The 16,131-nt window shown below is 42.3% G+C and overlaps 1 protein-coding gene across 1 annotated transcript in view; it reads left to right on the top strand.

Moving 5' to 3' along the window:
- Positions 1-12,106, top strand: part of eloal (elongin A, like) — a 124,948-nt gene extending 112,842 nt beyond the window's left edge. The window contains exon 11 of the mRNA XM_085996483.1: positions 11,871-12,106. Within this exon, the coding sequence (XP_085852609.1) occupies positions 11,871-11,890 (20 nt within the window). The 3' untranslated portion in view covers positions 11,891-12,106. The remainder of the gene's footprint in view (positions 1-11,870) is intronic.
- Positions 12,107-16,131: the final 4,025 nt, after the last annotated feature.

The following is a 16,131-nucleotide window of genomic DNA, read 5'->3' on the forward strand; positions in this document are numbered from 1 at the left end:
GTTAGGGCTGATCCTGTGTCCAATTCCATTTTCACTTGGACTCTGTCTATCTTGAGCGTGACCCAGATAGTTTGGTGATCCTCCATTTTGATTACATTATGTAGTTTCAGACAACCCAGCTCCTTGCTTCCGGAGTCTGTATCACTCTTCTGTTCGTCTGAACTACTCTCCGTCACCTTATGTACCTTTTTGTACTTCTCCTGTGGAGATTTCTTGCTGCTGGTTTTCTTTCCCGACCTGCAGACTCTTGCTATGTGTTCTACTTTTCCACACTGTCTGCACACTTGGTCCTTGAACCAACAATCCTTATGGTCGTGTGTTGTTCTGCCGCAGCGATAACACTTCACTGCTCCATATGACATTTCATTTGTGCCATATTCTTGCGGTCTCCGTTATATCTCTGCAGCGCCCCGTGCGGCTGCTTCATGTGATACTGCCATGCTGAAAGCCTTGTCCAGTGTAAGATCCTTTTCTGATAGAAGCCATTTCTGGGTTCCTTCACTTTGAAGCCCACACACAAACTTGCCCCTTAAAGTATCTGCTAGTCCCGTTCCAAACTGGCAGTGTTTCGATAGCTTGTGCAGTTCTGTTAAATACTCAGCATTACTTTCATCTTTATGCTGGTTCCTTTTTGTGAAACTTAAATCTTTTTCTATCAGCAGCGGTGTGGGGTTTAAGTGGTCCTGTAGGATTGCCACTATGCTTTCAAAATCCTTTTCCACTGGCTTCTCTGGGGTTACTAGGTTTCGCAGTAAGCCATACGTTTTTGCACCCATGGAATTCAACAATACCAGTGCTTTCCTGGCATCTGGCACTTCATTCGCCTTGCAGTACACTTCTATGCGTTCTACATATGTCGCCCAATCTTCGACTTCATTGTCGAACGCTGTGACACTGCCACTCTTTGGCATTCCTGGGTGTGGTTAGACTGGCTAAAAATGGCGTCTCCCATGCTCTCCCTTCTTCTCCGCTGCGGCTCAAATGGCGTCTCTCGCGCTTTCCTTTCTTCCCCCGCGGACGCTGCTCAGCCCTTGAACACTGGCCGCGCTCTGCGCGTTTTCCTGCGTGCCTCTCTCGTTGACGCCGCTCGGTCTTCAACCCTGGCTGCGCCCTGTGCGCTTTACCCTCTCTCTTACCCCGTCGACGCTGCTCGGCCTTCCCCTGTGCCATCGGTCGGCTCCAGCCGCCGCCGTCCGGGAAGGGTCTGCGCCGTACCTCCTGCCAGCCCGTCTCGCTGGAGTCTCCGCTGGATGGTCGACGCCCGTGCCCCTGGAATCGGCCGCCTTCTGCAGAGTTGCAGGTAGGTTCGAATCAACTCGTCGCCAATGTTAAATCCGTGAATCTTGATGTATGGTGTCCTTCAACAAATAGACAGAGACTGCAGAGGAACAATCAACAGGTGTTTACTGGATGAGGGTCTCTCAAAAACTAACAGTACAGATCCCTACTCAGGGTTTATATACAGGTGTGGTCACTGCCGGTACTACAGTATACAGGAGCTGTAAAAAGTAGTTCTCCCCTTAAAGGTACATACACTACAGAGATGACTTTCAGATGTCACCTTGTTTCCTCCAGGCCTGCCTCCTGGTGTATAGCTAAGGTATGCTGTTCCGATGTTGAAGATCACTTCCCCTCAACAGTACTTCCATGCCATTCAGGTTTTCCATGGCCTTAAGTTACAATTTTATGATCTGTATATTTGCATAACATCCCACCTGGTATCATTTAGTTTTCCCTTGTTATGGTGTTAAACTATGATTACTATGGCTGAGCTGTAGGTGGGTGGTTTAATTTTCCGTGGGTGGGAGTCATGCTACTGTTGATCAGAAAGTGCTGCATTTCTGCCTTGGCAATGGTGAGCCGTTTTCACACACAATAATTGGGACTGTGTAGAAGGACCACCGCGCAGAAGGCACTTCAGCCCAATGCTCTTCGCTCGCCACATAGCCCGGCTTCTGTTTCAATTGTTTATCTGCTCTTCGGTAACAGTTTCTGACCAAATTGCTCCTTGTTGCAAAGCATTCACGCTCTATCGCAAAATTTCTCCTAACCTTTCATCAGTCACCGCAGCCGAATGGTTTTTCCCTAATCGACCTAACAAAATCCTTCATAATTTAAAAAACTTCTATTATATCTCATTTTGGCCAGCTCTGCTCCAGTGGCAGCAATCCCACTATTTCAAGCCTTTCCTCATAACCCTTCCCCACCCTCGTTATCATCCTGGTGAATCTAAGCGGTATGCTCTATGGCTTTAATATCCTTCCTATAATGTGGCCAAAACTGCACACAGTACTCTAACTATAACCTCACAATTGCCATGTACAAATGAATCATAACTTTTGTTTGCTTTTGTATTGTGTAACATATCTGCACAATCACTGTTACCATGTTGTATTTCCCTTGGTATCATCGCTACTTGTTCCTCGTATACTATGGTATTTACAAATACTCTAGCATTATGGGCTTTACGTGACCACCTACTATGTGTACACTCCCAGAAGTAATGTTAATGATGATTGCCTGCCTAATCTTGAAATGATTCCCTGCTTGACTTTAATCATCTGTGCAGTGTTTCCATTGCACTCTTCATTAATAGATCACCACAGAATTACTGAACATCCAGAGTGCATGACCTTACCCACCCGATCAGCATCACGTGGTGCAACAGTCTCTGTAAATTAATCACGATCCTCACATCAGCCAAACTTCACATTTAATTGGAATGTCAACAAAGCTAAACATCTGCATATTTAGTCAACTGTGAAACCAAACATTTCTTTGGTCAACAAACTTTTTCAGCATTCGACTGGGTGTTAACCTAATGTCAAAACAATTTATGCATATCGTTTGCTGGATGTGCTCCATTGTTGAAGATTAAGCCACATTGCTCTATAGGAGCTACAGTGCAGAAGAGAGTTTTAGCTTGGCTCAATTCTCAGCTGTTTGAACTGCAAGTTTGCATCTGGTCCATCAAGTAGTGAGAATTGATAACATTGCTGCTAATTCCAATCTGTTTTATAGCTTTTGCAATATAATTTCCATAAATTTTTTTCTGCATTATATTCTAATTACTGGACCTTTACACTTTGAACTGTTTCTTTAAATCTAAATTTTAAACATTCCAAACCCATAATAGTTAACACATACAATAATTCCAGCTATATTCTAAACAATATACAATACAATTTGATGCATCATTGATTCTTTTTAACTTTTTATGCAGCAAGTTATGATCTGCAATGCACTGCCTGAAAGGGTGGTGGAAGCAGATTTAGTAATAAATTTGAAAAGGGAATTGGATACATGAAGGGGAAAAATTGCAGGGCTATGGAGAAAGGGAATGGGACAAATTGGATAGCTCTTTCAAAGAGTGGGCATGGGCCAAATTACCACCTCCTGTGCTGCACCATTTTATGATTTTGCCCAAATAATTCACAGCTATTTTAAGGTTGATCATGCAGTTGGAAATAGTTTTTTTAGGTTGTGCGCATATGTTTTTTGGGAAAAAATAAAGCAATGTTCAGATTTAATCAGCAAAACCATTTTGGAAAGAACAAATGTATTGCTTTAAATTAAGAAAAGCTTGTAACTGTGCTGCGTTTTCCCTCCTTGCCCTCTTCAACCTCTCTGCAGCATTTAATACAGTCGACCACTCGATTCTCCTCCCTCGCCTCTCCTCTGTTGTCCAGCTCTATGGGATTGGCCTCATGTGGTTGCACCCCTACCTAATCGAAACAAAGTCAGCACACCTCCAGCAATGGCTTCTCTTCCAACCCCTGAGCAGTCACCCTGGAATGCTCTCCCTCCTTCCCCATCTACATGTTGCCACTCAAGTAATCTCTGTAGGCACCGAGTCAGCATCCGCATGTATGCTACTGCCACCCAGCTCTACTTCTCCGCCACTTACCTCAACCTCACAACAACCTGTCTGGATATCAAGGCATGGATGAGTTAAAGTTTCTTGCAACTGAACGTAGAGAAGACCGGAACCATCATTTTTAGCCCCTGCCATAATCTTTGCTCCCTTGCCACCCCAGCCATGCACAGAGGCTGAACCAGATCATGCAAAGCCTTGCTGCCCTGTTTGACCCACAGTTCAGCTTCAATCTCCACAACCTGTCTATCATTAAAACCACTTTCATCTCGGCAAAATTAGCTGCGTTTGCCCCACAATGCTAAAGCACTTTGGCCCAGAAATTAGTGTCCCAGCGCACGAGTAAGCACAGTGTACTCACGCGTGGGACCGATGGAATTGCTGGTTTTCTGCATGCACAGCGCATGTGCGGGAAACTGGCATTTCCGATCCTTCAGAGGTCGAACGCGTGCGCGCAGGAGTCTGCGCGTGCGTGTTGAACTTCCTTTTTTTCCCCCAGGTTTGCCCGTACGTGAAGGCCTCCACTTTTTACACTTTAAAAAAGCAGACGTAAGGACTTAATTTTAAAAGGTAAGTGGTCCACAGGTTTTTGTCACCTCCAATGTCCTCCTTACTGAGTCCCATACTCCAAACTGGCCTCTGTCCCTGGCCCTTTACACATCCATCAATCCATCCTGACCCTACTGTCTGGAATTCTCTCCCTAAACCCCTGTGTTTCACCATTTCTCTCTTCACCTTTTAAAAACTGTCTCAAAATTTGTCTTTTTGATCAAGCTTTTGGTCACCTCTCCTACTATGGTTTGGCGTCTGTTGCTTTGTCTTTCATTCATTTGCTCTTCCTCTCTGGTTTTTAAGCTACAGGTGCTGTATAAATGCAATTTGTTGTTGTCTTCTTCATAATGTATCATGCTAAAAGAAGTCGGTATGCATCATTTGCACCATCCTCAGTATCTCCTCCACCCCCCCCCCCCCCCACACACTTTCATTCAGCTCATTGACTGCATTGTGCACTGCCCAGTATGGGGAGATGAAGAAGTGCCCCCTAAGCAAGAAGGGGAAATTGTTGTGTGTGCCACACCAGAAATGCAGTGTGCTAATGATATTTCTGAGTTTTATTGCATTTAACCTTAATTTTGAAATTCATCTTTCAACAGTTATTGGATTTGATCCTTTAAATCTTCAAATCAGAGGGCTTATATATGAACTTGGTGCATTTTTCAGCCTGTCAAATCTAGTCCTTTTCAAGGCAAGAGTTGGAAGAGCAAGATAGGGCTGGTTCAAAGGCATATATCTTGGGGACAATAGGAGGGACAGCTGGCATCATGAGTATGTGCCTTATTGGTGACCAGACAGATATGGCAGGGTAAAGTTTAATGTTGGTCATAGTGGTAGTACAGAATGGAACAATGTTCTTTGTCAAGCTCATTAAGATTAGATTTGAGGGAAAGTAAGTGGTCCATCGGTATGACAAAGGTAGAAGGGAGGAATTTCAGAACATAGCTGCTGAAATGCATCAGAAAGAAGAACTGATAGGATAGGAAGACAACAGATGAGGGACTTCAGTTACATGGATAGACTAAAGAAGCTGGGGTTGTTCTCCTTAGAGCAGAGAAGGATGAGAGGAGATTTGACAGAGGTATTCAAAATCATGAGGGATCTGGACAGAGTAGATAGGGAGAAACTGTTCCCATTGGCGGAAGGGTCGAGAACCAGAGGACACAGATTCAAGGTGATTGGCAAAAGAACCAAAGGTGACATGAGGGAAAAACTTTTTTACGCAGAGAGTGGTTAGGATCTGGAATGCACTGCCTGAAAGGGTGGTGGAGGTAGGCTCAATCATGGCTTTCATAAGGGAATTGGATAAGTACCTGAAGGAAAAAAATATGCAGGGCTACAGGGAAAGGGCGGGTGAGCGGGACTTGCTGAAGTGCTCTTGCAGAGAGACGGCACGGGCCGAATGGCCTCCTTCTGTGCTGTAACCATTCTATGATTCTATAATTAATACACTTGTGTGTAGCATTTCCAGTAGTGGACTTGCAGGTATAGTAATATACATGGCAATAACCTTGTTGTCTGTCAATATATTAAATAGGCAATATCATGATGGAAAGTGTTTGGCAAACCTTTTTCAATTAGATAATCAGAAGATTGGAAGCTCCCAGTGACCTAGTGGGTGAATGTACCATGTGGTACAAAGTCTTACACACCAGAAGGTCCCAGTCCTGATTGCCTGTGCTACAATTGGCCTCTGCATGCTTGGGATAGTATGCTGAAAAATAAACCAGGGCTATGACTCCTGATTCCTATCTATTAACCCTTGCTGGAAAAGTGCATGTGTGAATATTGGGTGAGGACCGGGTCAGACGTGGCTATGATGGCCTCTACGTAAGAACATAAGAAGCAGGAGTAGGCCATACGGCCCCTCGGGCCTGCTCTGCCATTCAATAGGATCATGGCTGATCTGAATCTAGACTCACGTCCACTTCCCTGCCCTCTCCCCGTAACCCCTTATCTGCTAGGAAACTGTCTATCTCCATTTTAAATTTATTTAATGTTGCAGCTTCCACAGCTCTCTGGGGTAGCAAATTCCATAGATTTACTACCCTCTGCGTGAAGAAGTTTCTCCTCATCTCAGTTTTGAAAGGGCAGCCCCTTATTCTAAGATTATGCCCCCTAGTTCTAGTCTCACCCATCAGTGGAAACATCCTCACTGCATCCACCCGATCAAGCCCCCTCACAATCTTATATGTTTCGCTCAAATAGCCTGTCACTTCATAAAGAGAAGAAGGCTCCAGTAATGGTGCCAGAGCAACTATGTCAGCAAGAGTTAGTGTCTGCAGGAAGATGGAGAAAATTGGGCCGGGGGACGACAGCATAAAGAGTAAAACAGGAAAAGGCCATTTTGTCAGTCAAGCACACTCTAAAGACCATGACAATCTACACTATTATGGACTAACTATTTACATCTGAAGGAATTATTGGCATAAATAGACAAAGGTAAACTTAAAAATATTCATTGGCAGAGGGAGAAAAGCTGGTATAGTTTTCCTCATGCATAACCACAGCAATAATACATTTTAACAAGATTTGCATCCAAACATAAAAAATGTTTGCCAAACACACTTCAATGAAGATTATATTCCTTTTATAGTGAAGTAACAGGAAGGACTGGTGTGCACAGCTGTAGCTCCCCTTGCTGGCTCAACTCTGCATTGCACTGAAACATCACATCTCATTAATGAATGAGAGAGTTACTATGCTAGTAATCTTTGCAGAAACAACTAAATCTTGGCAGGGTAATTCCTTTAAAAACACCTCAATAGCAATCATTAGTGATGAGCTGAAATATTCTGAAATGCTGATAGCTCTCCCATGGCAATGCTATGGGGTAATCCAGCACATAGGCTGTGCAATGCAGCATGGGTTAGGGAGTTAGACCAAATCGGAGCTGGCATGGAGATTGAGCACCATAAGACTTACATTGAAGATGGGATGGAGTGGGGCCAATTTAGCATCTGGAAGGTACTTGGCATCAGTTCAGAGCTTGAGGTGGCCTAACACCAGGGTGTTTGCATTCTTGGGATGAGGCCAGGAGTACAGGCAGCCCTAGGTTTGAGGTTGTGCAAAGCTTGGCGAGAGTGATGGGATAGGAAAAAAGATTAAATTCATAACTGACTTTTGAAGGTCTGTGTCTTTGATTAGAATTAATTAATGTATTTGTAGACAATTGTATAGTTAAGTCTAATTGTGTGCAAGAGTTAAAATGTTTTTGTTATGTTTGGAATGATTTGATTTTCAGTCCATTGTTGGCAGGTAGAGGGGGAAACGAAGACTAATGAAACAATTTTCAAAACATTTTTTGTGCAATTTGATTGATTTGCCTTCTCTTGACTGTTCAGGATTCATTACTTTCAGACGTCCTTAGTCATTTCTCATGGTTATTTTCTAGCTGCTGTCCTCGCTTTCGATTTGCACGTTCACAAACTTGGCAGTTCTCATTTGTTGCCGTTTCAATTTAAGGGAATCAAAAAGTGTGATGCTAAAAATGACATGACAGGAAGTGCTGGCTTTATACCAGTTTAATAAATAGGAACAGGAGTAGGCTATTCATCCCCTAGAATCTATCCCGCCGTTCAATTAGATCATGGATGATCTACATCTCAACTCCATCTACACGCATTGGTTCCGTAACCCTTACCCAACAAAACACGATCGCAGCCCTGCCTCCGATCTATCTTTTCTTTCCAGTTTTGAAGAAGGGTTCGACCCGAAACGTCAACTCAGATTTCTCTCCCCGGATGTTGCCTGACCTGAGTTTTTCCAGCATTTTCTGTTATTTCGGCTTTCCAACATCTGCAGTATTTTGCTATCGTAAAATTCTATCAACTTCTGCTTTGATATTTTCAATTAACCCGCAGCCTCAACAGCTTTTTGGGGTGGGGGGAAGTTCCAGATTCCCACTACCCTTTGTGTGAAGAAGTGCTTCATGATATCACCCTTGAATGGCTGAGCTCTAATTTTAAGGTTATGACCCCTTGTTCTGGACTCCCCACTAGAGGAAATAATTTCTCTCTACCCTATCAACTCCTTTAACCATTTTAAACAAGTCAATTAGATCACCCCTTCATCTCCTATACTCAAAGTAATACAAGCCTAGGCTATGCAACCTGTCCTCATAATTTAACTCTTTTAGCCCTGGTATCATTCTAGTGAACCTGTGCTACACCCCCTCCAAAGTTAATATATCCTTTGGAGGTGCGGTGTCCAGAACTGAACACACAACTTCCACTCCTGTGTATTCCAGCCTTCTTGGGCTAGAGGCCAACATTTCACTAGCCTTTTTAATTAGTTTTTGAACCTGTCTGCTAGCTTTTAGTGATTGCTGTACTTGGACTCATCAATCTCTCGGCTCCTGCCCAGTTCCTAGCTTGTCATCATGTAGAAAATACTCGGATTATCTTTCTTGGGGCCAAAGTGGATGACCACACTTTCCTACATTGAACGCCATCTGCTGCAGTTTTGCCTACTCAATCTGTCAATGTCTCTTTGCAACTTAAGTATCATCAGCAAACTTGAATATAAGGCTCTCTATCCCTTCAACCAAGTCATTGATAAATATAGTGAAAAGCTGAGGCCCTACTACACATCGCTAAGGGATACCACTGATCATCTGCCAATTCAAGTACATACTCATTATTCCTACTCTGTTCCTGATCACTGTCCAGTGACTGCAGCAATGAGCACAAAAGTAGGCATTGGGCAAAGAACCTATGCTGTAATATCCATTGCAGTCAAATAGCCTGCTGACACTTAGGCCTACATTTTCCAATTATAACAACCGAATAACCCATTCATCTTGCATGGGTTACTGAGGGCTTTATGATGATCAGAAATCTGTGGCAAGAATGGCCACTGGGCTGAATCTGTGACACTGTATCCCAGTACGTCACTGCTTTCAGGACAGAAAAATGGGCAGCTGTGGGATTTCCTTCCTTGTAAAAGTCTATTGGGTTAACTGATCTCAAGCATGATGCAAGATACAATTGATTACAGTGCCCCTGGACTGGGGAGGGAACAATCAGCCAGGAGTCCTACTCTTGTATCCTATTCAGAGACCTACACCAGGAAGTGTATGTATGTGGTTACCAGGTAAGGGCAGGATCGGGCTCAGCTGCAAAGCTCTCCCCAATTGAGTAACCCGCTGACACTCGCTGTTCAGGTTCACATATGCACAATGGCCATTTGGTTGATGTACTGGAGAACTACTGGCACTCATGGATTCGTAACCCACCCTTGCAGAGAGAGCTGCTAATCGGAGACCAGCACTTCCACAGCATAGGGTGGTGGGGGAGGTGAAAGGAATCTCGCCAAGTAGCTCCCAAACATCTTTTGGAGGCCAGCTCAAGAGCCATATTAGCAGACCCTTGGATCAAGTTACTGGTTGAATCTCAGCTGGTGTGTTATGTCCAATTCTGCCCAGCACAGTTCACGCAGGATGTCAAAGCCTTGGAGTGAGCAGAGGTGATTTACTAGACTTATACCAGTGATGAGTGACTTCAGTTATGGGGTGAGGTGAGAGAAGCTTAAATTGTTCTCCTTCGAGCCGAGAAGCACAAGGGGAAATCGAAGAGGTGTTCAAAATTTTGAACCTATTGCTTGCTGTATGTGTGGACTTTCCAGCTCTTCTGGTTTTGCTCAAATCACCCTACAATATAAACAGAGGGATTATAGAACCTCCAACACTGCTGAATTAACAACTGTTTGGGTGAAATATGTTAGAATTATAACCGTCTGACTTCCACCTCAAACAGGATTGCTGTTTCAAGTTACTTAAAGGAAACAGCATTTTCTGTCCCATTAAACATTAGATACAGGTACAAAAGCAAAATACTGCGAATGCTGGAAATACTTAGGTCTGGCAGGGTCTGCGGAGAGTTAGCGTTTCAGGTCGATGACCCCTTCATCAGAACTGCCAATTCTAACGAAGGGTCATCGACCTGAAACGTTACCGTTTCTCTCTCCAGATGCTGCCTGACCGGCTGAGTATTTCCATTAGATACAAGTGGTCTGATTTGCTTCACTAATAGATTCAACAATTTCAGACCATAACCTCTGCCCCTATTATTTCCACATGGCAGCTGTTAATGTTTGCTTTTCCCATTTACCTCTTCTTGACTCGTTTCTTTACTTGTCCCATCACCATCATCCCTTGTCATTCAATCTCTCCTGCCTTCCATCCTATCACCTTCCCTTTTGTTCTTTCCTCCCCTCCCCCTGCTTAAAATCTGTTACATCTTAACTTTTTCCAGCTCTGCTGAAAGGTCATTGACGTGAAACATTGTTTCTCTCCACAGATGCTGCCTGACGTATTTCCAGTATTTTGTTTTTATTTTAAATTTGCTTGCCCTTGTCATTTAAAAGAAAGTATTCCGCAGCCTGACTTGTAAAATGAAGTAGTCTGTGTGAACCTATGAGAGATAGATCAGGGAGTATGTGGATTAAAAAGGAGGGATTTCTATTCATCCACACCCTTCACCATCTTGCCCTTAATTGTATACTTACATTCCTGGTTTTCCTCAAAACTATTACAGGAAACTTTGTGATATCCGGCACCGACGGGACCGAGCTGTTGCCGTCCCATCAAAACTGCCAGACAAACCAGCGCTAATGTTAAAACATACGGAAGCTTTTGAGCTCCGTATCTAGCAACAAACCCTGTTGCTTAGCAACAGCTTCTAAACAGTCGGCCGTAGCTTGCAAGCGTCTCTGTAGCTAAGCAACAGCTTTAGTTAGACCTTGCAGAGCCTGACTAGTGGGGAAAAAAAAGCAATGAAAAGAAAAAAAACTTACTGAACCGACTCCTGAATTTTGCCGGTGGCTCGAGCATTCCGGAAACCTCCGGATAAACCAGTTTCCTGTACCTCACTTATCCATTTCATTAATCTGGCTGTGTCATTGGGAAGTCACACTGTTCTGGTTCTGATGCTTTCATTTGAATACTTCATAAAGTAGATTGTTATTACATTGTGGAGAAGATTGCTAAATGTAGTTTCCTTTTTCAGAAAGACTATTAAACTCTAAACTCCAAGTATTTTTATTGTTGGAACAGGAGACAATGACTACAACCTGTATCTGATGCAGATTATAAAAGATTCTTTTACATTGTTTAAATGAGCGTGTGCTTCCTGGGAATGTCTAAATATTAAGCATCAGAAGCACATGATTAAAACACAAACTAAACCAATGAGATAACACCACTGCATCAATTGTATACTTTACAGTACTAACCTTAAAATAGTGGCCCTGCCAGTTCTTGGTTACTAGTGACCAAATAAATTATTTAATTAGATTGTGGGTTGTGTGTATCATATTCAATGCTACTGTTTATAATTAAGACCACTGTTGTTTTATTGTGACTTAACAAAATCAGTGATTTTTATTGTAGTGTTTTCTGGGTGTTTAAAGCATTGCTTTCTGCAATTGATCCATTTTTCAGTGAGAACTGCAAACCAATGACCTTGGTGATGCTGACTGATCATACCAACATAAAAAGAGCAAGAGAACAATCAGAGAAACAATTGGAACATTCTGCCAAGCTAAAAAAAAATACAAGAAATTACAATGAAACAAAATAACAGGATCAGTCAGTGAACATTCTTAGACTTAAAGTCAAAGAGCTGTGATGGTCTGACTCATTTGATCTTTAGTGCTTGGCAGTTGTGACACAGCTCCTTTATGTATAGCCTTGTCCAACAGCATTATTAAAGAATATGCATTTATGTAGCACCTTTAGTCCAGTCATTGCTGTAATGTAGGGAAACAGCAATGAGATAACTTAAACAGATTATCTGATCATTTATGTTGGTTGAAGTAATCAAGACACCAGAACTCCCCTCCTCTTCAAATAGTGCCATAGAATCTTTTATATCCACCCAAGAGACAGCACACTCACTAGTGCACTGAACAATCAGTCTAGATTGTGTTCAACTCTCCAGCTTGGGGCTTGAACCCATTACCACCCGATTGAGGCAGAAGTGCCATCACTAAGCCATAGCTGACACCCGAATACTAGAAATCATTTCACATCACAATAGAACATTTATTTATCTTAAGAGTTAAACAGCACATTCTGCCAGTAGTGTTTGATATTTGGGCTGGAGACCTGGTAGCAATAAAACAGTGGCTTAAGACTGGAATTACACTGCACTCTATGGGCACTGATATCAGTGTAAATTAGCCTATTGGGGTAGGTCACAAAACCTCAACATGCACAGCAGTCTTCTGCATTAGCAGCTATTTTTGGCTTGAAGTCCCCCCCAAAATCACTGCATCAGAGTGATTAAGTAATGGCTCGGATTTTGCAGTCAGTCAACGCTGACCTCTAAGAAAACTGCCCACAAAGATCTAGCTAACTCTGTGGTGTCGATTTCACCTTTCCTAGCGTTAATTTCATTCTGGTGCTATGTACAGGGAATCTCCAGCAACAGAAGTCATCAAGCAGGCTCAGCAGCCAACCACATGGAAAAATTCTCAGACAGCAAGCCAGGAAGTAAAATGCACTGATAATCCTTCACTTTTTATAACTTTTAGAGAGAGCAAAATAAAGATTGGGACATAGACATCGGATTAAGGTAGAAGCTGAAATATTTTTAAAAAGCCTCAATTATATTAAAAACCTATGGCATTTTTAATCAATGGAAACATTTGACATTCCAAATATATTCAGGGCCAGAGAGGTTGTTCAGCAGTAGTTATGAATTCGTACACCGTTAAAAACCCAGTTACACCTCATTTAACAAGGCTCAACTTTTTCCAGGTTGAACAGCGATTAGTGTAAAAGGGAAGTTCATATCAGTTCAATTGATTTTCTAAAGATTGACATCTGCAGAGACTTCAACAGCACACCCGGTGGAGGAGCAGGGAAGGAATCACAGCAACTTCTGGAATTCCATGCGTGACTTGCGCATGTGCAGACGCCGGAAGTTGCTGTCAGTTTCACCATCATTACAAGTGCAAAATCTGGGCCATTGTCTGATTAACTTTTAAATGTTAGTGACAGTAACCCAAATTAACTGAAGATTTTGCAGATTGCTGATCTTTCACAAAACCACAAGTCTGCCTGTATAGCTGAATTAGTGTTCCAACCTAACTGTCAGATATCAACTTCCCCTCCACTGCAGGAAAAGGCCATGGAGCAAATGCAATGGAAAGGCCTTTTAATAAAATATTAATCTTGGAAGGGGACAAAACTACTATAGCTAAAGGATACAATGAAAAAGGCAGTAACCATATGGTTTTCAAAAAGCTTTGTGGCTAATTCAACAAGACACAACTATAAAGCGAGGTAGAAAACAATTCAATGTAGCACGTACACTGTACTAGTCAAATTCAACATTAGTAGCTCAGCATGTTGAACTTTCTGAAAACTAGAGAACACAAACTAATTCCCAGCAACAAACAATGCTGGTTTATACTGAGGGGCTACGGAATACAGCAAGAGCCACAGGAAGTTCAAATTCAACCACGAGTTGGGGGATGAAAAGACTCCAGTATCAAATTAAAAGGCATTGACGCCGAGTGAAATGGGTTAGTATCAAATCCAGTTCCCCATAGTCCACAGCACAAAGTTACCCTATAATTAAGCATAAAGGAATTGTTTTTGTCTTCAGGTGCCTCATCCACACTTTGTTGTAGCCTTCTAATGCCAGTAACTCCAAGGACACTCATCACCCTGAGCCAACCGGTTCTGTAGGTTTTAAGCTCAGTGTGACACTGCAGTAAGCAATATTACAAAAGAAACATAAAACACAAATAGATGCAGAAGTAGGCCATACAACCCTTCATGCCAGCTCTGCCATTCAATATGAACATGGCTGATCTTCAACCTCGACTTGACTTTCTCACCGACCCCCATAGCCATTGATTCCCCTAGAGTCCAAAAATCTCTCTCAGCCTTGAATATACTCACGACTGAGCATCTACAGCCCTCTGGGGTAGAGAATTTCAAAGGTTCACAACCCTGAGTGAAGAAATTCCTGATCAGTCTTAAATGGCCGACCCCTTATCCGGAGACTATGCCCCCTAGTTCTATACTCGCCAGCCAAGGAAACAACTTCTCAGCAGCTACCTGGTCAAGCCCTCAGAATCTTGTTTCAATTGGATCACCTCTCATTCTTCTAAACTCCAGAGTATAGGCCTATTCTACTCATCCCAGGAATCAGTCTAGTGAACCTCCATTGCACCGCCTCCAAGGCAAGTACATCTCTTAGATAAGGAGACCAATACTCTGCACAGTACTCCAGGTGCAGTCTCACCAAAGCCCTGTACAATTGTAGCAAGGCTTGCTTACTCTTGCACTCCAACCCCCTTGCAATAAAGGCCAACATGCCATTTGCCTTCCTAATTGCATGCTGTACCTGCATGCTAACTTTGTTTCTTGTATGAGAACACCTAAATCTCTGAACACCAACATTTAAAAGTTTACCATTTAAAAATATTTTGTTTTTCTATTCTTCCTACCAAAGTGAATAACCTAATTTCCCCACATTATACTCTGCCACCTTACTTAACCTGCCTATATCCTTTTGCAGACTGTTCTCCTTATAGCTTACTGTCCCCACCTAGCTTTGTATCGTCAGCAAATTTGGATACATTAATCCAAGTCATTAATATATATTGTAAATAGCTGAGGCCCCAACACTGATCCTTGCAGCATCACACTAGTTACAACCTGCCAACCTGAAAACGACCAGTTTATCCCTATTTTACAGTTATCTAAACATGAATAACTATTACTGATTAGCTCTAAACTACTAAAATAGCTACAACTTTACACAAACAGAAGCTCTATTTGAATCTTTCCACTATTTTAGGTTTACATGCAACGCACCTTAAGGTGCCTTGATCTGACTGAACTTTTCAAAGGTGGCAGCAACAACTTAAGTATTGGCTAAAAATCAGCTTTGCACTCAAACAAAAAAAGATTGGCACTATCACCTCGGGTCAATCTCCGAGGTGAAGATCAGGTCAAAACTCAGTGCTTTTTGGCAGAGTAAGTGCAATGATGTATTTCCCACTTTTTAAAATATAAAAACTGAATCTTGTTGTAAATTCAAAATTGCAGCAAATTGTTTCAAGTTACATTTTGTATTACTGTAGTTCATTGGGTAGTCCATTTTAACTTTAAGACACAGAGCAGCATGGTAATATTAGCATTTCTAAATTGTAGGGTGGGGTAAAGGGAATCCAGTCTAACATCACATCATTGTGAATTATTCACATTTCATGGTGTGCTTTTTGTAATTTCATATCGCCTGCTATTTTCTTCAACATGCTTGTCCTTTTTCTTGATTTACATACAATGAAAAGTTTGGCAAGAGGGCATGTATGACAACTACAGCCTTGAATCAGACCTTACATGTAACTCCCTTCAGATAGCTTACACGTGGACTTTGATCACTCCCATTTTAATTTACAACAACCAACTTTGTCTGGAGCTGGGGGAATTCTTTAAGAGTGGCTAAAACTAAACACTGCATGGTGTCCCATATTAAGGTAGCCTGGGTTAGGCACTTGCTTGCACTGACATTACATATAGTCACCCTTGCTCTGTTATAGCACTATACTAGGGTCACTTATCAACTCTCTCAAGTTACACTTTCACCATCATTGCTTCATTTACAAAAGCAGTGTGCTTCGTTTTCAAGAACTCAGATGTAAATGTTTGACTGCATTGCTAACAATAATGCGTAGATTTG

This window comes from Somniosus microcephalus, chromosome 9 (genome assembly GCF_052327205.1).
Source record: "Somniosus microcephalus isolate GS21.2 chromosome 9, FLI_Smic_1.0, whole genome shotgun sequence".
Taxonomy (NCBI): Eukaryota; Metazoa; Chordata; class Chondrichthyes; order Squaliformes; family Somniosidae; genus Somniosus; species Somniosus microcephalus.